General features: G+C 38.0%; 1 protein-coding gene across 1 annotated transcript in view; it reads right to left on the reverse strand.

Moving 5' to 3' along the window:
* Adamts3 (ADAM metallopeptidase with thrombospondin type 1 motif 3) overlaps window positions 1-23,071 on the reverse strand; it is a 204,776-nt gene that overhangs the window by 91,225 nt on the left and 90,480 nt on the right. The window contains exon 4 of the mRNA XM_042678383.1: window positions 4,705-4,861. Within this exon, the coding sequence (XP_042534317.1) occupies window positions 4,705-4,861 (157 nt within the window). The remainder of the gene's footprint in view (window positions 1-4,704; window positions 4,862-23,071) is intronic.

Consider the following 23,071-nt stretch of genomic DNA (forward strand, 5'->3'; position numbering starts at 1 on the left):
CCGACGAGATGAAGTTGACAAGATTCTGTATCATAAACATGCCAAGTGTATATTTGTGGTCTCACTAGGATGGAATTCCCTTCCACTGACTGTGTTGTGTTACAGTCCATGCTTCTGGAACTCACATTTTTAAACTAATTCAGAAACAGAGTGTGTGTCTGTGATTCTATTACTTCAATATATTTCTAAGCAGATCTTTGTTTTTGTTTTTTGTTTTTTTTCATTTCACAAACAATACAACTTTCTTATTGAGAATCAACAAAAGTGAACCTGAATGACAGGTTAGATTCGTTGAGGGCTTTGTTGTTGAATTGCACCACAAACTTTATTATAGGATTCAACGTGTTACTCCTATTGGAAACTCAGGTAAATGTTTTGACTAGATGGGAAATGCAAATACAGATCTGCACCTAGCCAATATGGAAAAGTTGAGGGTTCTTGAATATGTACCTGTAAATTTTTCTTTTGTTTCTAAATTTAGTTTTAGTTCTTGAGGTCAAATATCCACTTTACCAACAGTGGTAGGCATATGAGCTCCCAATTTTGGGCAACGTACACCCTCAGATTTTCAGTGTTGTAGCTGGAAAAGAAAGAACAGAAGGAAAGCAGAGAACTCCTGGCATTCCTCAGGCACTAGGTTGGCAGGTGACTAGCAAGACAATCTCAATCCATGTATGTAACTCTCCATGTGACCACCACATGTACACAAGCCATTTGTGCACTACCCCAGGGCTTGAGGATGAAACTACACCATACACTTTTAAATCTGCTCTCTGTTACAATGCATATTCAAACATATACCCACCTATTGTCCTGCAACAAGCCTATGTCCGTTGCTCCCTTTATGGACCCTCATCTAGAAAGACGTTTAACCAGTCTTCCAGATTAGAATTCTGAGATAAATTTGGTTTCTCTCTTCTCTTCCCCTATCTCTCCCCACCACAATGTCCTACCCATCACAAATCCCATCCATTGATTCCAATCCCTATTCAACTGGTGTCCGTGTTCCCATCTCACTCTAGTTCAGTCCTAATCTGTTTTCATTTACAACACTTGCAACAAAATACAGAACCCAGATATGTGGTATTCTGAACAGCTAAACTGCCAAAGCAAGAAATAGTCAGGAACTGATATTTTAAATGTTTTACTGCAATATGTTAGAAATGTTATTAAATATCAACTATCCATGTCATTTTATTGTTTTCATTGCTGTCCTGGGGCTTCAACTCAAGGCCAGGGCACTCTCTCAGCTTTTAGTTGTTCAAGACTAGCACTCTACCACTTAAGCCACAGCTCTCCCCTTCTGGCTTTTTGGTACTTTATTGAAAATAAGAGTCTTACAGATTTTTCCTGCCCGGGTTGGCTTTGAACCACTGTCCTTAGATCTTAGCCTCTTGAGTACCTAGGATTACAGGCTTGAGCCACTGGTACGTAACTCCATCCAATTCTTCTAAATTTATATACTCTGACTATTGATTGTCTTTCCAATTCTAGTTTACTCTTTGGAGGGGAGGAGAGGCAATGCAGGTCATCAAACCCAGGGCCTTGTGCATGTTGGGCAAATGGTCTATCTATGGGCTTAGTTCCCAGCCCTTCCCTGTTCCATTCTAATTTTGTTGGTAGTTCAAAGCAAAAGTAACTTCTCTTTCCTAAAGTGAAAAGTTGCAGGAATATTTATTAAAATGGATACGCTGGGGTGCTGAAACAGAGTAACAGGACAGCCTGGTGGGTCTGTGTCTATAACAGATAGAAAAAAGAAAAGGAGAGCCATAGGGAAAGGTCTAGCTTTCAGTTTTCCTATACAATTCCCTAAAGGAGGGCTGTGATTTTTCTGAAAGGTATTTATTATCTCAAAAAGTGATATTACAAATATTGGATATTTCAGTAAAAACTAAGATTTAAAGAGCACTGCATATTGTCTATACTTTGATACAATCAGTGTTCTAATTTAAAATTATACTTTTAAAACTGGAAGTCATAACTGAGCATTAAAAGCTATGTATTCACAACATTAAGACAAGCAATGTCAAACTGCTCAACTTTAACAAAACCTGCCTCCCATGCAAATCTTGGTCACAAGGTAACTATTAGAATTAGTGAAATAATAAGGCAAGCATAATGTTGTTGGAGGTTACAATCAGCACTCACTATATACTGTTTCTAATGATTATAATAATGGGTCAGTGCATAAGAAACTAAGGCTTGGAGAATTAAAAAAAAAACACCTGATGTTACAAAGGTATTATTCACAGTGAGAGGTTTTATCTTTCTTGCCATTGTTTTTAATGTACTTACAATGTACTATGTGATTTTTTTTTGTTTCTTTTGTATGTTCCTCCCCCACGGTATAAATCCTGTTTTCACTATTTGATTCCAGTGCCCTGCATCTTGTATATACATTTTTCTAATTTGGGGAAGGGAGGAGAAATAACAAAATGCTGAAATAAGGATACAGGTTGACCCATTGTAACAATGAGATGTACAAGACACTATGTTGAAAACAAATGTTACAACTTTGGTGAAGGAGAGGAGGGAGAAATTGAGGAGGTGGAGAGGGAAGGGATAGAGGAAAAAACAAAGGAGGGAGTACTCATTACCTTACTCATGTAACTGTAACCCCACTGTATAGTATCTTTACAATAAAGATATATATATATATAATATATATATATATATATATAAGATTATCTCCTTAATATCAACTTATTTTCCTATTTCATTACAACTTATGTTTTAAGAAGAGAAAAAAATGCAAACAGAAAGCCAGGTCTGATTTGACTTTACTGGTGGAAGCCTATTTTAAAGATCAATTTCTACAAAAGATGTAACTGATGCTTACTCCAAATAGTAAAACTTTTTTCAAAGCAGACCCTGAGGTCGAATACTATAATTGCCCTCTTATGCATCTATCGTTCTGGTCTTAGAATCTAACTCTCTGCTATGCCAATATATCTTAAGAACGATTTAGATACTTCTAGAAAACATAAGTATTTTTCAATCTTAACATAAACTAGAAAGAAACTTGAAAGACAGTATTTTAAAAATGTATCTAGGATATACTAATGTTCTGGAATTAAAAACATCTATGAATGAAAAATACCTACTTTGAAAAAGAAAAGCCAGCTATTCTTCATGATTTATAAATATAAATTTATCTTTGCACCTGTACATTACACAAGAGTGTATGACAACTCCAGTCTCTTGACTAATATGATAGCTGATTTCATCATTATCACATTCAAAGTGTGTCTTGGGGAGATGGAGAGATGAGGGAGACTGGGGTGACACAGATCAAGATGCATTGTATTTACAAACTAACATTGATTTGAAACCTCTTTGTACAACTAAAGACAATAAAAAGAAACAAACTATATATATTTTTTAAAAGTCGATTCTGTTTCTATGCCTCCATCAGAAAAAATGACATTGCCCCATTTGTTAGGAAATGGAAACACTTGGAAAAAATTATATTAAGTGAAGTAAGCCAAGCCCAAAGAAACATAGGTCCCATGGTTTCCCTTATTTGCAATATCTAGTATATGTCTGAGTCAAACAGAAAAGGTCAGATAAGGTGATGTTAGGAAAATGAACCCTAAGATATGTATTTAAATGCTTTTTTTTCATTCATGCATTTGTTTCTAACACATTTATAAGATTATTTCTTAGTTGCTTTGTATGTCCCTCCCCCACAGTATAACCCCTGCTTTCACTATATTTGATGTCGGTATAATTTGTGGAGGGGAAGGGGAAAAATAAGTCGTTTAAATAAGGATACAGGTGGACCCGTTGCAACAATGAGAAGTACACGTTGTCATGTCGAAAACAAATTTTACAACTTTGGTGGGAGGGGGAGGATGGGGGGGGGCGGGGGGAGGCTGGGAAGGGATGGGAAGGGGAAACAAAGGAGGAGGCTATAATGCTTGATAAGAAATGTACTCATTATCTTGTCCATGTAATTGTAACCCCTCTGTACAGTATTTTCACAATAAAAAATAAATAAATAAATAAAAAGAAACAAACAAACAAACTATATATTTTTTAAAGTCGATTTTCTGTTTCTATGCCTCTATCAGAAAGAATGCCCCATTTGTTAGGAAATGGAAACACTTGGAAAAAATTATAGTAAGTGAAGTAAGCCAGGTGCAAAGAAACATAGGTCTCATGGTTTCCCTTATTTGCAATAACTAGTATATGACTGAGTCAAGCAAAAAAGGTCAGATAAGGTGATGTTAGGGAAATGAACCCTAAGATATATATTCAAATGTTTTTTGCTTTCATGTGATTGTTTCTAACGCATTTATAAGATTATTTCTTTGTTGCTGTGTATGTCCCTTCCCCAAACCCCTGCTTTCACTGTATTTGATGTTGGTATAATTTGTGGAGGGGAAGGGAAAAAACAAATTGTTTAAATGGGGTACAGGTGGACCCATTGCAACAATGGGATGTACAAAATTGTTATGTCAAAAATGAACTTTACACCTTTGGTGGTGGGGGAGAGGAGGATTAGGTGGGGGGGGGGGGGGGAAGGATAGGAAGGAATGGGAAGGGAAAACAAAGGAGGTGGCTACAATGCTTGATAAGAAATGTACTCATTATCTTGCCCATGTAATTGTAACCCCTCTGTACAGTATTTTCAGAACTTTAAAAAAAATGTAATAAAAAAAAGAAAAGAGAAAGAAAAAAATCGATTCTGTTTATGCCTACCTCTAGGGTAGAAATCTCCAGACATGTCCAGGGGAGCCTGCTGGGCTGCTGATCTCTTGTAGACAACATGAATCCTTCCTCTTTCCTCCTCCATCTGCTTGCCTCTTTCCAAGGGCTCAATGAAATACTCTTCATTTCCACTTTTTATCATTCCAGCCTGGAGAAAACAAAAAAAATGATTTAATTTTTGAAAGAAATGATCATATTCAGCTCACAAATATATCTTTTTAATGGCAAGAACAGTTCTGGAAACTAATTTTTGTAAACTAATTTTTCTTTCCACATATGACTAAAGTTTAAAAGGTTAAGCTATTATTGCTCATCAGTAATTCATAAAAGGCAAAAACATCCATATACGACAGGAAGAAGAAATAAATCATATGAAGTAGAGTACAAGTGCACACAGATTTAGAATAAGAAAATTATGCAATGCATTCATTTCATCAGTGTATAAAAAAAAACATATTTGTATATTCTACTCTGTATTGTATCTTCCAAAGAAATCTTAGGTGACAAAAACTTAAAATAAAACACATGGAGTTTCTATCTATCAATGCTATTTTTAAGACTCATTTACATCTCCCTTCCATACACTACAATGTAAGAAAAATGAGTTCTTGGTGTCTTTATGCTTCTGTAGACACCTATACTCCTAATATATGTTCATTTTAAGAATTTATGCAATATTATCCTATCTTAGTCTGTCTTCGTAGTTCCATTTTATGCTTTTCCACCTCAATCTGTATGAGCTCAAGCTAAAAATCCTATCTGTATCTTCAAGTCCTTCCCTCTTTCCATTAACTGTCTTCTAACTACTTCGTCGTTTGGTTATTCTGAAAACACCAGGAATACACCCCATGCTACAGCTGAAGGTGAACACAATGTGTCCCTTTTTTGTTCTTTTGTATGTTTTTTATTGTAAAAATACTGTACAGAGGGGTTACAGCCACATGAGCAAGGTAATGATTGATCATTATTGATCAATTGATCACTATTGATCATTGTTGCCTCTTCCTTTGTTTTTCCCCTATTATCCCTTCCCTCCTACCTCCACAACTACACCTTCCTCCACCTCCCAAAGTTGTAAATTTCATTTTCAACATAGTGTCTTGGACATCTCATTGTTACAATGGGTCAATCTGTATCCCTATTCACAATGTGTTCTTTAAATATGAAGTGCACATTCAGTCAAAATGTTTTAACTCATAGTTCTACTTTAAAGATGATACATTGACATGTAATAGTAAGTTAAAACGCAGCGCATTTCTTTGAAAACAAGGTGACGTGAATAAAAATGTGAGTGGATCAGTTATAATTATTTTGGAAATACTAAATTAGAGTATTTTAAATCAGGTCCTGGGGCCCTACCTTATGTTCAGGTTTACAGATGAGGTCACTCCCTTTCCTGGACCGCACAGAAGGGAAATGTTTCCTGCCTCTTCAAACCAGCACTCCAGTATCTCTGCCACTTGAGTGTCAAGCAGCAAAAATGAAGGTTGCTGTCTCTCACTAAAGAACATGCTTCTAGGGGAAGCAATGGGGAGCATCTAGCTATAAAGCTCTTTCACTATATTTGACTCTTACCCTCTGGATCAAACTCCTAGCCTTCACCTAAGACATCACTGAGTTAGGAGCATTTAATAGTAATGCCAATCTTTCAATCACACACTCCAATTTCTAAGTTTGGCGGGTAATTTTTCCCTCATCTGGATAATTCCTTATATTCCTGAGATACTAAATGCATGGTGTTTGTTAAGTTGCATCATTCATTCTTTTGTTTCCAGAGTTGTTATTACTGTCAAAAGATTAATGCTAGCTACGTTCTTTTTTTTTTATTATTACCAGTAGCAGGATTTGAGCTCAGGGTCTCACACTGGCTAGGCATGTTTTCTCATTTGGCTACTCTACCACTTACGTCATACCTGCAGCTCAGATTTTTGCTGCTAATTTTGGAGATAGAGTCTCAAGGACTCTTCTGCCTGAGCTGGCTTTGAACTGAGATCATCTAGAACTTAGCTTTCTTAGTAGCTGGGATTACAGGTGTGAACTACCATTGTCCAGCTTTCAAACATATTCTTATATCTCCTATTATCAGCAATGTCAGCACTCACTGACATTCTAGAGCAAAGGAGAGTTGACAATGCCCATAAAACATTTGAAAGCCTGGCACACTAACAGTAAACACATAACAAGTTAATATAACAGCACCATCTCCAAGGCTACAAAGTATCCAGTCTCATCAACCCTTACCCCTCTGGGACAGAAATAACTGCTGAATTATCTTGCCCATGTAATTGTAACCCCTCTGTACAGTATGTTCACAATAAAAAAAAAAAAAGAAACAACTGCTGAATGTTAGAAACAGTCTGTTGATAAATCTATTAATATATATTTAAGTTTGTAAGTTGAAGTTCATTAGCATAAATGCTCCATTGCTCATCTTTACTCTAGGTCTTTATTTGCCCGAAATCCATTCATTCTCCATGTTTTATAGACTGTTACATTTTTTCCATCCTTCTGTTTCCACTGACACTTCCTTAGGAATGCACCTCACCATCATTTGAATTATTTAATTTCCTTATCTTGAAGTTCTTCATGCATCCTGATCTTCCCAGATGAGATTCTGACTCTGGATTGAAACTTGCACAGTGACTCAGGAATAGGCAGTAGCTACAGAGGTCTTTTGAAAGCAGTGGGAGGTCAATGAGGCTTAGCCCATGTGCCTTTTAAAAACATGTCTCAATCAATTCTAGGTAAACATTCTAGTTCCAGGCCCCATGATGTTGCTTTCCCTAACAGACCACTAGTGAAACAAAACATAACAGGACTAAATATCTATCTCCCACAAGAAAGAAAACTGTGTTTAAGTGAGGTTGAGAAAACATCAGAGGAGAGTTTGGTGCCACAGCTCAAACATGGTTTAGGAGAGTTCACCAAAAGCCATGTGCTGGAAACTCAAACCTGAATGTAACAGTATTTAGAGGCTTGAGGTGACGAGGTTAAGACCTCACCATTTCTTCCCTTTAAAAGATAAGGTGCTAGTGGCTCTTGAGTATAATCCTAGCTACTCAGGAGGCTGAGATCTGAGGGGATCACAGTTTGATACTAGTCAGGTCAGAGAAGTTCCCATGCCCATGAGACTCTTTAATTGACCACTCAAAAAAACTGAAATGAAGCTGTGGCTCAAAGTGGTAGAGCATTAGCCTCCAGCAGAAGAACTTAGGGACAGTACCCAGACCCTGAGTTCAAGCCCCACAACAAGAAAGAAGGAAAGAAAGAAAGAAAGAAAGAAAGAAAGAAAGAAAGAAAGAAAGAAAGAAAGAAAGAAAGAAAGAAAGAAAGAAAGAAAGAAAGAAAGAGAGGGAGTGAGAGAGAAAGAGAGGGAGTGAGAGAGAAAGAGAGGGAGTGAGAGAGAAAGAGAGGGAGTGAGAGAGAAAGAGAGAAAGAAAGAAAGAAAGGAAGGAAGGAAGGAAGAAGAGAGGGAGGGAAGGAAGGAAGGAAGGAAGGAGCTGATTGGGCCAGCCATGGAGCCCTCACCCTCTGCAGGGATTAATGTAGTTTCAGAGGACCAAATTTGCTATGAGGCACCACTCCCATAAGCTTGGCTCCTCCTCCACTCAGCAGTTTCCTGTTCTGCGTCTCTACAACACACCAACACAGGCATTACATTCTTTGGCCTAACAGTCATAAGCTAAATGAACATCTTCCCTTTACAAAGTCCTCAGTTGCTGATCTTTTCCTATAGCAACACCATACAAAGTAAGGCACTGAGTTAGATAACTTCCAACAAGAGATATATTATATGTATTAGTTTAAACAAAAGTTAATGAAAAAGTACATGAACTAAGAACTATACTAGACACCACAGAAAATGAGAAATTCCTAAAGGACACGGTTTGTCTGCTGTCCAGTTACTGAAATCCAATCAACTAAAATACATGCCTAAAGGTATCCAATAAGGCATGGGCTACCACATCTAGGCAGTGATACGGTTCATGAAAGCCAAAGCAAGATTATTCTCTTTCATAATCTCACTTCAGCCAACTGTCAGCAGGATCATATTAGACAAGTCATCCAAAAATTATCAGCTAGGTCACCCAATATTACCTAATATCTGTTGTAGCTGAAATCTCCCCTAAAACACATCAAAGTAAACCTTCCCTTCCATCTCTACTCTTGAACACTGTCTCAATCTCACGTAGTATAACAATTTGTTTCCCTCATAGTTGGATCCACCAGAATGTGGTAACCAAGAGTTCAAACCATCAGGTACTCACATAAAAGCTAAAATGTGCCAGGTGAGGGTCTGCTCCTCAGAGCCACACAGGGGTCCAAACTGACAGTGACTGTGCCATGTCAACACAGGTTCCCAAGTCTGCCCAGTCAGCAAGGGAAAAGCATGAGGAAGCTGTCATGGGAGACTCTGGAGCCAGCCCTAGTCATGGTATTTGCTTTTTCTGCATTTCCATGGATCGGATATAGTTACATGGCTCGTAGCCAACCATGAAGAGAGCCAGGAAATGTAATCTGGCTGAATGCCTGGGAAGGAGAGACAGATTTTGATGAACAGATGGAAGTCTCAACCTCAAATAAGCTCATGACACTTCCCTTAAAACACTTTTGATTGCTTCCCATTGCACTTCAAAGCACACTAATTACCATGTCCCTCAAGGTCTGCATCATCTGGCTCTGTCTACTAGCCTCACTGAACCCTGGAGGCTGCGTCTTAGGGGGCTCTGAGTGCTATTTAGTTTGCTTAGCTGCTCCAGCCCACCATGCCACACTTCCTCTCCCTGGCTATTTCTCATTCTGCGTATCGCACCTGAAATAATTCCCTTCTTAAAAGTGATTTTTTCAAGGCTACAATGCTTGATAAGAAATGTACTCATTATCTTGCCCTTGTAATTGTAACCCCTCTGTACAGTATTTTCACAATTAAAAAAAAGTGATTTTTCTCTGGCTGGGCATGGTGGTTCACTCTTGTAATCTCTGCTACTTGGGAGTTGGAGAGTAGAAGGATCATGCTTGAAGGCCTTCTCAGATGAAAGTTAGCAAGACTCCATCTTAACTAACAAACTGCTTATAGACATGCTTACACACTCCTGTAAACCCCTCTACACAGGAGGGGTAGGTAGGAAGATCATACTCTCAGGCCTATCTGGACACAAGTGTTGAGACCCTGAAAAATGAACTAAAAAAGTTAAAAGTGAACTACGGACATTGCTAGTAATGGAGAGTGTTTGACAAGCAAGCTAGAGGTCCTGAGTTCAATCCCTAGGACCACCAAAAAATTATTTTCTCATTATCTCACCCCAAAGTAAGAGTTGTGTCATCTAAATAGAGCTCATCGAACCCCATTACTCTGATATAGAGCAATGTGTCCTCTCATGGCCCTCAAAACAAGTTTCAAGATGATGTTTGCCTACATGTGATCATTTATTATTCTCCATCTCTCCCATAGTTCTGTCAGCTCCTGAAGTAGATGTGTCTATCATAATTAGTTTTTGGCTTCTTAAACACCCACACTACTGCTGGCAGACAATGTGTGTTGTATCCAATTTTGACGAAAAACAACATGAATGAATAAGTGAAATTGTAGGGAATTCTGGGAGACTTAGGGTATTTTCTGAAGATGAGCAGAGTCCTGGGCTAGGGGTGGGACAGAAGTATTCGCACTGAGACCCCTTGGGCTTGAACAGTCTACACTATCAAAGGCAAGGCATGCTTCCAAACAGAGGTGACAGCACTCATCGAGAGAAGTGTCTGTGCTGGAAGCAGGTCTGGGAATGAGGATAGACTCATGTAGCCTTGAGACAAACTTTAACATGCAGAGATGGAGAACTGGGGCAAAAATAAAGTTGATCCAACAGACTAGGACAACATGTTGCCTGCAGATTTCTGATAATTAAGTATCACAAGACTAGAGACCAAGGAAGCAAGAAGCTAAAACAATAGCCCAGGTGGCAGAAGTGGCAATGGCAGAAGGAAAGAGATGGAAGTTAACACAGGGGGAGTGGTGCTTGACACGGATCAAGATGCCCTGTGCTCATAAAGGACATGTTGAAAGTCCTTTGTACAGCCAATTGGAGAAAAATTAAAATCAAACAAAAGGCAAACTCATTCACTTAAGCCTTCTAGCAGCTTCCCTTTCACTCAGACTAATGACCACAGTTCTTTCCAATTCTTTCCCCTTCCTCAGCCACACCTTCATGATGCCAATCTCCTCTCATTTGCGCACTCTGCTAGTAGTAAGTGGCTGTAAGTGACAAAGACCCCCTGCTCCACTAAAGTAGAGAAATGTAGAACTGTTATTAAGAAGAATGAGCATAGTCATATTGGATATGAGATGCACCTTCTCAGGTAAAAAAAAAGCTGTTAAAACAAGGTTCACAAGGAGAGTTGAGGGAGGCCCAATAGTAACACTCAAAACTTTAAATTAGCATAGAGGACTCTCCTCAAATCTCAACTCTGGACAATGGCCTACTGGGCTGTATATGGTCTGTTCTTGTCTCTTCTGGATTCCTTTCTTCCCATGTTGCTCCTTCTGCTCCAGCCAGCTGCAGACTAACCTCAATAGGCCTATACCATTCCTTAACACACTTAAATTCTCTCCCCTTTCACTATCTATCCTTTTTCTCCTTTAAATCCATGTAGGGAGAGACTTTGCCATATTGATGACTCTGTTATGATTCCAGGTGTAGCCTCAAACTAGGTGACTAATATTTGGGGAGTGAGGTAAGACCCTGAAAAGTGGAAGGAAACTGAAAGGGAAGGAAGGAGGGAGAGAATGAAGGAAGGAGGGAAGGAAGGAAGGAGGGAGGGAGGGGACTGAGAAGTGACATGATACCTAAAGGACAGAGAGATTTAGCTCTTATCATAGCAACTAAAGTGAAGAGGGTGCAAGGACCCCTAATAGCAAAAACCATCTATAGCAGAAAGAACAGTGCTGGAGGAATATTAATACCAAATTTCAAACTCTACTACAAAGCCATAGTAATCAAAACAGCTTGGTACTGGCACAAGAACAGACCTGAGGACCAATGGAATAGAACTGAAAACCCAGAAATGTGCCCACAGACCTATAGCCATCTAATCGTGGATAAGGGAGCTAAACAAATCAAATGGAACAAAGACAGCCTCTTCAGTAAATGGTGCTGGCAAAACTGGTTAAACACCTGTAGAAAACTAAAGCTAGATCCTTATATATCACCCTGCACCAGAATCAACTCCAAATGGAGACCTTGAAGTCAAAGCAGACACCCTGAAAACATTATAGGAAAGGAGAAACTCTAGGGCTCCTTGCCACAGGTTAAAATTTTCTTAATAGAGACGCAGACACACAAAAAAATCAAAGAAAGGTTGGGCAAATGGGACTGCATGAAACTGCACAGCTTCTGCATGGCAAAGGACATAGCTAGCAAGATCAACAGAAAGACCACAGATTGGGAGATCTTCACTAGCCATACAATGGACAAGAGCCTCATATCTAAAATATACTAAGAACTCAAAAAATTAAATCCCCCAACAACTAATCCTCAAAGAAACAACTGCCCCATCAACAAGTGAGCTAAAGACTTAAAGAGAGACTTCTCTGAAGAGGAAATAAGAATGGCCAATACACACATGAAGAAATGCTCAACTCCTCTAGCCATTAAAAAAATGCAAATCAAAACAACATTGAGATACCACCTCACTCCAGTTAGAATGGCTAAAATCAAGAACTCTAATAATAACAGATGCTGGAGGGGATGTGGACAGAAGGGAACCTTACTGCATTGTTGGTGGGAGTGTAAACTTGTTCAACCACATTGGAAAGCAGTATGGAGGTTCCTCAAAAGACTCCACATAGAGCTCCCATATGACCCAGCAATCCCATTTTTGGGCATTTACCCAAATGATCACAAACAAGGCCATACTAAAGCTACCAGCAAAACTATGTTTATTGCAGCATTATTTACCATAGCTAAGATATGGAACCAACCCAGATGCCCCTCAGGAGATGAATAGATCAAGAAAATGTGCTATATACAATGTAATTCTATGCCTCCATCAGAAAGAACAACACTGTTCCATTTGTTAGGAAATGGAAAGACTTGGAAAAAATTATAGTAATTGAAGTAAGCCAGACCCAAAGAAACATAGGTTCCATGGTTTCCCTTATTTGCAATAACTAGTATAAGTCTAGGACAAGCAGAAAAGGACAAAGGCTATGTACATATGAGCATTTAAGATGATGTTAAGCAAAATGAACCCCAAGATAGGAACACAGCTGTTTATTTCTTTCTTGCTATTATTTTTAACATACTTATAATGTACTGTGTGATTTTTTTTTTGTTTCTTTTGTATGTTCTTGCTCCATGGTATAACCCCTGTTTTCACTGTATTTGATTCCAGTGCCCGGCATCTTGTATATACATTTTTCTAATATGGGGAGGGGGAAGGGAAATAACAAAAATGCTGAAATAAGGATACAGGTTGGCCCATTGTAACAATGAGATGTAGAAGACACTATGTTAAAAATTAACTTTACAACTTGGGGGGAGGGTTGGGATAAGTTGCAGAGGTGGGAGGGAAGGGATGGTAGGGGATAAACAAAGGAGGAGGTAACAATGCTTGATAGGAAATGTACTCATTACCTTACTCACATAACTGTAACCCCTCTGTACAGGATCTTTACAATAAAAAAATATTTTTAAAAGAGGGTGCAAAAAATGAGACCTATGAAAAGAAACCACCCCCTCCAAAAAAAACAAGTTTAATTAGAGTACAGAGATATTAGAAAGAGCGACAGAAAGAAGAAATTGGTCTTTCTTCCTTAGGAACTAGCAGAACTGAAATGATTATTTCAAAGCATTTCTATCTTCAGGCAAGACTGACACACAAATACCAGATAGAGGGAAAGTCATCAGCACTAATAATTAAAGCTGAAGGTTCTTTTGTCCATTAGCATTCTCACTTAGGAAATCATGTACTCAGGTCAATGTTTTCAAAAGCCTCAAGACTACTCAGTCACATTGTAGTATTAATCCCATAGCTTTAATTCACATAACAGTGGAGTGTTCTACAGGAAATAAAATCTAATGTGTATAATATAAACGTATATACTATAAAGATTGTCTAGACCATTGCATTTGAAGTACTACTAGTATTTAGAATGCAAATCTTGGAAATTAATAACTTGGATGGTTTTAAAACTGTCACATGTGAGATTACAAATGTTCCTAAGAGATTCTATTTAAACAGATGCCCTCCATCATTTTTTTCAGTTCATTTAATGTTACAGATGAATCATATCCAATAATACTTTATGAATTTCCATTTATGCCAAAACCCTCCACATTTATCATTCTAATCCCATGCAACAACATAGGAAATGTTTGGTGAGTTTCAAAAATGGTTTCCCAAAGTTGAATGATGTTTTCTTTTCAAGAAAAATTTTTTATAATGTTCAAACCAGTGTTAGGTGCATTATATTAATGATTTTTCATTAATTTTTCATAGAAGCTCTTTGGCAACATTTGGAGAAAGCATTTATAAAATAATGTATTATTTACACTAAAAAGCCAGCTGTATAATCTCAACCCTTCCAGCTACTTCAGTCAACCCAAACACTACCAAGAACCCACAATTACATCTGTAACTATTTCTTTCTAGCCATCAGGAAGGTCATTCCCTTCCTCACTCAGCACTACCACACCAGCATATCTGACAGTTCTAACACACGAGGCTAAATGGTTTCCTGATCTTCATCAGATGATAAATGGCAAGAGAGCATAATGGGCGTGAGGTACTGGAAGTTTCAGATGAGATAATGTCTATGAATGCAGTTTATAAACTATAAAGTCCCAGGAGAAATGTAAAACACTCCTCTTTATATGTCATAACAATAAACACTAGTCACCAAGAAAATATTAAATTGCATTCAACTTAGTTTGTGATGAAAGTCAGCCTAAAAGATATTTTTAACACTTTACCAAAAATTATTGACGTTTCTATGGAAATTCTTCACCATATACTCTACATATGCTATGGAAAAAATTCTAATTTTAAGTGTGACATCTAAATGTGGTTTTACTCTAACTCTTCTCAAATCTGAGAATGAAAGAGTGTAATATTAGGCTGGTTTTATACGTACTTGTTTAATGAAGTATACATCCTGTATTTCAGGCTTAAACTAAAACACAATCAGTCTGAAACAGGAAAGCATGCGCTTTGAAAATGTCTAAATTACAGTACTAAGTGTATTAGCAATGTTTAGCATTATCCCATATTTCACAAACACATGAATAGTCCTTAAAAGGCAAGAATACATAACCATCATTTTAAATCATTCTTAGCAAAATGTGTCAGTTCATAATCCTAAATATTGTTTTCTTTAATTTCTTAGTGATTATCATTAATGGCTACACAGATGTAAAACAGTCATATGTAAAAACTTCAGTTATTAGTAATTCTGGTGTTTGGACCCATAACACAGGGGATTAACATGTATCAATAAATGCACATTTCCAAACTATTAATCTCATTGATTAACATGTATCAATAAATGCACATTTCCAAACTATTAATCTCATTTGTTGTGGGTAAGACAATTCTGAATCAAAGCATCTGTGCTTTGTTATTTATTCCTTTTCTTTCCTTTGTAAATCATAAAGCAAAGCACATGAACAACAGTATCTAAGAAGTCACCAATTCTACTACTTTCTGGTTTAAATCTTCCTGAAAATTAAGTGAGGTGTACTGGAGGCATGGCTCAAGTGGCAGAGCTCCAGCCTTGAGGAAAAAGCAGTGCCAGAATGAGTTCAAGTCCTGGAGACCTGTGACTGGAGAAAAGCGGGGGAAGTCATGTATTGTTCTTCTTTTGCTGCTATTTTTAAAAATTGCCAAAAATGTATTGGCATAAGATAAATGTGTTACCTTTGTTCTGTGTATCTACAGTCTGCCTGGTGATAAGGTCTTAGCAAGGACAATTTCTAGAATCTCTGGATGAGTTTCATGTGATTCTCTTCCCATTTCCCTTTTCACACTTGCCATTCCACATCTCTCATACCTTTCTCAATTTTACTACAACTGAACAAAGACGAAGCTCTGGTTGCGAGAACTTGTCACTTGCAATGGCAAGTGGCATCTGGGAAATTCCATCGCTTCCCCCTCTTTCCAAGCCTCCTCTGCTGACAACCACAGAAAACTGTGGCAATGGCCTTTTACTTAGCTGACTGTGGAGGGACCTCACACGTGCTTCTCTGTGTGATGACAAATGAGATGACGAAGAAAAAAACAGGCATAGACATGCATCGGCCAGAGGTCTCTGCCCCAGGCTCTCTCTAAGGAACAGGGAATTAAATGAGTTGAGAAAGATAATCTGAAGCTGAAAGCTACAAAATACGAGAAGAAAATTTAGAGAGAAGGAGGTTGAAAAAAAATACAAGAAAGAAAACGTTACTCCAACCAAACTGTATGTTCCAAAGTCAAAGGGTCAGCTAAATGAACGAGAAGGCAGAGGAGAGGCACAACACAAGTTCCTGAGACCTTCCACCATTACCACACGGCACAAAGCCATGTGAGTCCTGTTCCATCTCCGATGGGCTACATGCCCAATATAGTGGTGCCCCAGCAGCCACGATAAATGTGTAACAAAAATTGCATAAAGAAAAGTAAAATACCAAACTCTATTTCCATTTCCTGCGTGAGGAACAGGAAATATTGCGCTTTTTTTTGTATTTGTCCCTGCTGAAACAGAAGGAAGGGAAAGAGAGGATGAGGACAAGGAAGGGAGAAGGGAGGAAAGGTGGAAGGGAAGGAGGCAATCAAGAGAGGAGAGAGGAGGGAAGGTAGTAGAAGAGGAGAAAGGAAGAAAGGAGGGAGGGAAGGAGGGACAGAAGGAAGAAGTGGGAAAGAGGGAGAAATAAGAGAGGGAGAAGGAAAGAGAGAGAAGGAAGGAAAGGAAGAGGAAAGAAATGAAGGAAGAGAGAGAAATGAAGGAAGAAACAAAAGAGGAAGGAAGAAAGGAAAGAAAGAAGGAGGGAGTGAAGGAAAAGAAAATAAAGGAAGCAAGAAACAAAAGAAGGAAGGAACAAAGGAAGGAAGAAACAAATAAAGGAAGAAATGAAAGAAGAAAATAAAAAATCTGTGAGGGTATAGAAGGTAGTGGACTTTATTTTCTTTGTATAAGGAAACAGATGGACAACAAAATGAATTTATGCAACACTTTTTAAGTGCATGTGTCATTAAAAAGTCAGCCTATTAACTGAACATCTAAAACAAACTATGTATGTGTGGCTTGCCTTATGCATTGTGATTGCAGAGTTAGAGGGATAGACTAGGAACAAAGTAGTGGTGAGTGGTAGGCATTTAATTGTGGGAGAGAGAGACAGGGAGGAGATTTCACTTATACCTTTTTCCAGAAAAGTGTTAAAAATTTTTAGTAAAAAAAATCTCCCCATGTATTTAACACTTATGTAATTTATGAACTGTAAGGTATTATATTCACTTAGAGAAAGCCTTGGCTCCTTTACATAAAGAGAACACATCATCCCCTAGTCTATCTGTTCTGTGCAGCTTTTCATATTAAGAAATTTTCCTAAACCATAAGGTTTATAAAGACATGTAAAAGAATCTTCCCAAAGCATCAACGTCATATTAGATTATTTCCTGAAAGACTCACAGATTATACACATTAATTTTATTAAGATGCCCTAGTCAGCAACACTTTCTGATTAATCTGATTACATGTTCAATAGTTTCTATATGAGATTACCACTTGTATGCCTCATTGGCAACCTTAGAAACAAAATGATTCCCTCTCATCTTACCATAAGGAAGAATGCTAGTTTGGCTGACACAAAACTTGGGTTCTAGTTACAGCTTTGCTACTAATACAGCTTCTGAAGTCACTTAAACTCCTTGAGACTGTTTCATAATGTGAAAAACAATGGGAGTTTGACATGTCTTCCAATTTAATTATTCTATGTTTAAAGTACATTCTAACACCAGAGCTCCTGGGAAAGGCATGAATGTAAAAAGCTGTCCTTGGCCAATATTCCAAACAACACTCACTTATTCCCATAATAAATAACATCAAATATGACTATTAGACTAATATAATTAACTCCTAAAGAAAGTAGGTCACAAACTTTAGCATGCCAAAGAATTTAGGTCCCAACCTCAGAAGAGTTTGCCATGTTTCATACTCGTCTGATTCAGAAGGACTAGGATGGGCCTCAGAAATTTGAAATTTTAACCAGCACTTTAGATAGTACAAAGACATGCTGTCTGGGAATTAAGAGTTTGAGAAAGATAATGTACCAATCAAAAGGAATTTATGAATACTTATCCCCTTACTCGAAAACTTGTTTTAAGATAACTCCTTAGATAGAGCTCCCCTATGACCTAGCAATTCCACTTTTGAGCATTTACCCAAATGATCATAAACAAGACCACACTAAAACTACCAGAACAACTATGTTTATTGCAGCATTATTTACCATAGCTAAGATATGGAACCAATACAGATACCCCTCAGTAGATGAACGGATCAAGAAAATAGGGCACGCACACACACACACACACACACACACACACACACACACACACACACACACACACACACTGGAATTCTATGCCTCCATCAGAAAGAATGGCATCGCCCCATTTGTTAGGAAATGGAAAGGCTTGGAAAAAATTATATTAAGTGAAGTAAGCCAGACCCAAAGAAATAGGTCCCATGGTTTCCCTTATCTGCAATAACTAGTTTATGTCTAGGACAAGCAGAAAAGTTTATATAAGATGATGTTAAGCAAAATGAACCCCAAGATAGGGACACAAGTGGGTTTTTCTTTCTTGCTATTGTTTTTAATGTATTTATAATGTACTATGTGATTTTTTTTATTCTTTTGCATGCTCTCCCCCCCCCACCCCCCCCCCCCCGTCCCGGTATAACCCGTTTTCACTGTATTTGATTCCAGTGCCCTGCATCTTTTTTTAAAAAAAAAAATTATTATGAAAATACTGTACAGAGGAGTTACAATTACATGGGCAAGACAACAAGTACATTTCTTTTTTTAAATTTTTATTTTTTATTGTGAAAATACTGTACAGAGGGGTTGCAATTACATCGGCAAGATAATGAGTACATTTCTTATCAAGCATTGTAGCCTCCTCCTTTGTTTCTCCTTCCCATCCCTTCCCAGCCTCCCCACCCCGCACCTCCCCCATCGAATTCTCCTCCCCCTCCCCCCCTCACCAAAGTTGTAAAGTTTGTTTTTCAACATAAGGACATGTACATCTCATTGTTGCAATGGATCCACCTGTATCCCTGTTTAAACGATTTGTTCTTTCCCTTCCCCTCCACAAATTATACCAACATCAAATATAGTGAAAGCAGGGGTTATATCGTAGGGGAGGGACATACAAAGTATCTTGTATATACATTTTTCTAATATGAGGAGAAATAACAAAATGCTGAAACAAGGATATAGGTTGGCTCATTGTAACAATGAGATGTACAAGACACAATGTTGAAAAGGAACTTTACAACTTGGTGGGGGGTGGGAGGGAGGAACTGGGGAAGTAGGGAGGGAAGGGATGGTAGGGAAAAAACAAAGGAGGAGGTAACTGCTCCATAGGAAAAGTACTCATTACCTTATTCATGTAACTGTAACCCCTCTGTACAGTATTTTTACAATAAAAAAATTAAAAAAGATAACTCCTTAGAGAAAACATGAATAAATGGAATACATGAATTAGTCAAGATAACAATTAGAATCTCAAAATGTCATCTATTTAATATTTAATAATTACTTATATTTCTTAAGTGTTTAGGAGTTTATGAAGTCACTTTAGGTGTCTTAACAGAAGAAAACAATTAAGAACCATATTTTTGCATTCAGTCAACAACTGTCATAAGAATTTACAAACTCCAGCATTAAAAGAAAACAGTTTAGAGAACATGTAAAATCTAAAAGCAACAATCTTAGAAATTATTCCAAACATTAATGTTCATACCAAAGTACATGATTATTCTAAACTTCCTTGGGTCAACAGCATTAGTACTAATTAAAAATGTTTATGATGTACATTAAAGATAAAATCGCTATTCCTATAAAGATAGGCTAGAACACATTGACAGTTAAAATCAGTAGCAGTCCATATAATCTGAAGTTTGGGAATTCTCTTTGTAAACAGAAGTTCACTTCTTTCAGCCTAATATTTTCCCTCTGCTGTTGGACAGACAGGAGGAAGTCCACTTCACAGTCAATATCCTCATGATTAGTGTTTCTCAAATTTTAAAATACAACTGAATCATCTAGAGATCCTGACAGAAGGCAAATTCTGATTCTCTGGACAAAAATTGAAGAGTTCTAATAAATTTCCAGGTGATACAAATGTTTCTCATCCTTTGTTGGAAGCACAATCGTGTTGCCTTTTAAACTAATTAAATCAGCAGAGTTCCAATGAGTGAGATGTAGGTCAATGTGGAGAACAAAATGAATACCAGAAAACTGGAACATGTGTTAATACAGATGCAGAGAGGAAGGGTGGTTGAATACAGTAATAATATTCAACATACATATCTGAAAACAGAACCAGGTAAATTGAGGGGATAGGTGGGGTTGTGGAGAGAGAGGGAGAATGACAGCAGAGGTAACACTGAATAGGATGTGTTGTACTCATAATCGACCTGTTGGATTGAAACCCCTTTGTACAACAACTTAAAGGTCTAATAATTTTTTTTAAAGAGAAGACTTAATTGCCAAAGATGACCATATCCCACTCTACATGATTTTCTCAATGTGATGTTGGAACTCCCCCATCAAGAGGTAAGATTTTAATTTTCTATGCCTTGAATCCAGGCCAGATTCATGGCAGGTTTATAACAAAAACAACGGGGTACACACAGTACTGCAAGACCTCCAGCCTCTATGACAAAGAAGTTCCTTGAAGTTTCTGCGTGGCTATCATGGAGTGCTGTACTCTGTCTCTAGATGCTTCCTCTTGGAACCAGCTGCCAAACTCTTAAGAATCTCAGCCCATGTGGAGAGGCCACTGGAGGCATGCTGGTGACTGGAAGGCCTTAGAACCAACTTAGCCAAGACACCAGCTATGTGATGAAGGAACTTCCAGCCAGTCTCCAGACTCTGCCACTCAGTCACTCTTGCTCTTTTGAGCATTCCCAGATGACAAACCAGATATCCTGGAGTAAGGACAAGTCACCCCACGTCCCAGTTGTTTCTTACACATCAGAAAACTGGAGGAAAAGGCTTAGAGTTAAGGTAGAGAAACAGCAACCACTCGGAGAAAGTGTTATAGCTGAGAGAGGCAGTATGTGGTGATGAAGACAAAGCATCCAAAACTCTTAGTAAGGACACAGGGGAAAATTTAGGGTAGGGGAATCATAAGATGGAACAATAGTTTATAGCATAAACTAAATGGAGATGATTGCAAATGACTTTGAAGACACTGGTAACCCATCAACTGGAACCAAGTAGATAGAAATTTGAGAATGGAATGTGGAATGCTGAGTTGTGACTTTAAGATGGTTTTGGTCCCATCAGTGAAACCTATTTCATTAGACTAACCCCCATAGAGCACTAGAGAGAGCAAAGGGAAACTTGTAAGGAAAAGCAAAGCAAAGTATCAGTGGGAAAGAGAAGCGGAGATTATAACACAATAGCCAAAATGGTGTTATTTCTATTGAACACATGCAGAAATCCCTCTATGCATCACTTCTGAGCCTCTTCAGACACTAGACAGTGGAATATGGGTAATAAGATATGGGTGTGGATGTGTTGCTATATAGCCTGGCTCATGAGATCCTCCCAAAGCACCCTCTGTGTCAGAGGATGGAGGAAGAGAGAAGTGTGAACTTTGTGTCTATATTCTTTGAATACCACACTAGGGATCCGTGAAGGCCAGTGCCTGGTCCCTTCAGAACATCCTTCCAAAGCTCAAGCTCTAATATCCTTTCTCTATTTCAGCCCCTAAAGTCTAAGAACAATAGCAATGTCCCACTTTTGGAAGGTCTAGGTTTCTTACTCTCTAGTGCTTGCCCACATCTCTGTAACTGTCTTTCACAAAACTCCTCTCATTAAACCTTTTTTTTTATTATTGAATATTTATTTTTTTAAAAAAATTATTGTGAAAATACTGTTCAGAGGGGTTACAATTACATGGGCAAGGTAATGAGTACATTTCTTATCAAGCATTGTTGCCTCCTCCTTTGTTTCCCCTTCCCATCCCTTCCCTTGCCACCCCCCACCATCCCCCCCCAAGTTGTAAAGTTCGTTTTTCGATAATGACTTGTACTTCTCATTGTTGCAATGGGTCCATCTGTATCCATATTTAAACAATTTGTATTTGCCCTTCCCCTCCACAAATTATACCAACATCAAATTCAGTGAAAGCAGGGGTTATACCGTGAGGGAGGGACACACAAAACAACAAAGAAATCATCTTATAAATACGTTAGAAACAATCGCAAGAAAGAAAAAAAAATTAGGAAAGCAACTCCATTTGTAATAGCCCCACAAAAAATAAAATACCTAGGAATTAACTTAACCAAAGAAGTGAAGGACCTCTATGATGAACACTTTAAAATCTTGAAAAAGGAAATTAAAACAGAACTTAGAAAATGGCAAAACCTCCCATGCTCCATTGGAAAGATTAACATCGTAAAAGTGGCAATACTTCCCAAGGCTATCTACAAATTCAACGCGATACCTATCAAAATTCCAACTTCATTCTTCAAGGAAATAGAAGAGGCAATCCAAAAATTCAGATGGAACAATAAAAGACCCGAATAGCAAAAACGATCCTCAATGGAAAGAACACTGCTGGAGGAATATCAGTACCAAATTTCAAACTCTACTATAAAGCCATAGTAATCAAAACAGCTTGGTATTGGCATAAGAACAGACCTCAGGACCAATGGAATAGAATTGAAAACCCAGAAATGAACCTACAGACCTATAGCCATCTAATCTTCAATAAGGGAGCTAAAACAATAGAATGAAGAAAGACAGCCTCTTCAGTAAATGATGCTGGCAAAATTGATTAACTACTTGTAGAAAACTAAATCTAGATCCTTATATATCACCCTGCACCAGAATCAACTCCAAATGAATCAAAGACCTCGAAGTCAAAGCAGACACTCTGAAAACATTACAGGATGGAATAGGAGAAACCCTAGTCTCCTTGGCTCCGGCCGAAGTTTTCTGAATAGAGTCCTGGAAACACAACAAATCAAAGAAAGGTTGGACATATGGGATTGCATGAAGTTGTAGAGCTTTTGCATGGCAAAGGACATAGCTAGCAAGATCAATAGAAAGCACACAGATTGGGAGAAGATCTTCACTAGCCATACAACACA

Source organism: Dipodomys spectabilis, unplaced genomic scaffold (assembly GCF_019054845.1).
Source record: "Dipodomys spectabilis isolate Male_0828 unplaced genomic scaffold, ASM1905484v1 ptg000043l, whole genome shotgun sequence".
Lineage (NCBI taxonomy): Eukaryota > Metazoa > Chordata > Mammalia > Rodentia > Heteromyidae > Dipodomys > Dipodomys spectabilis.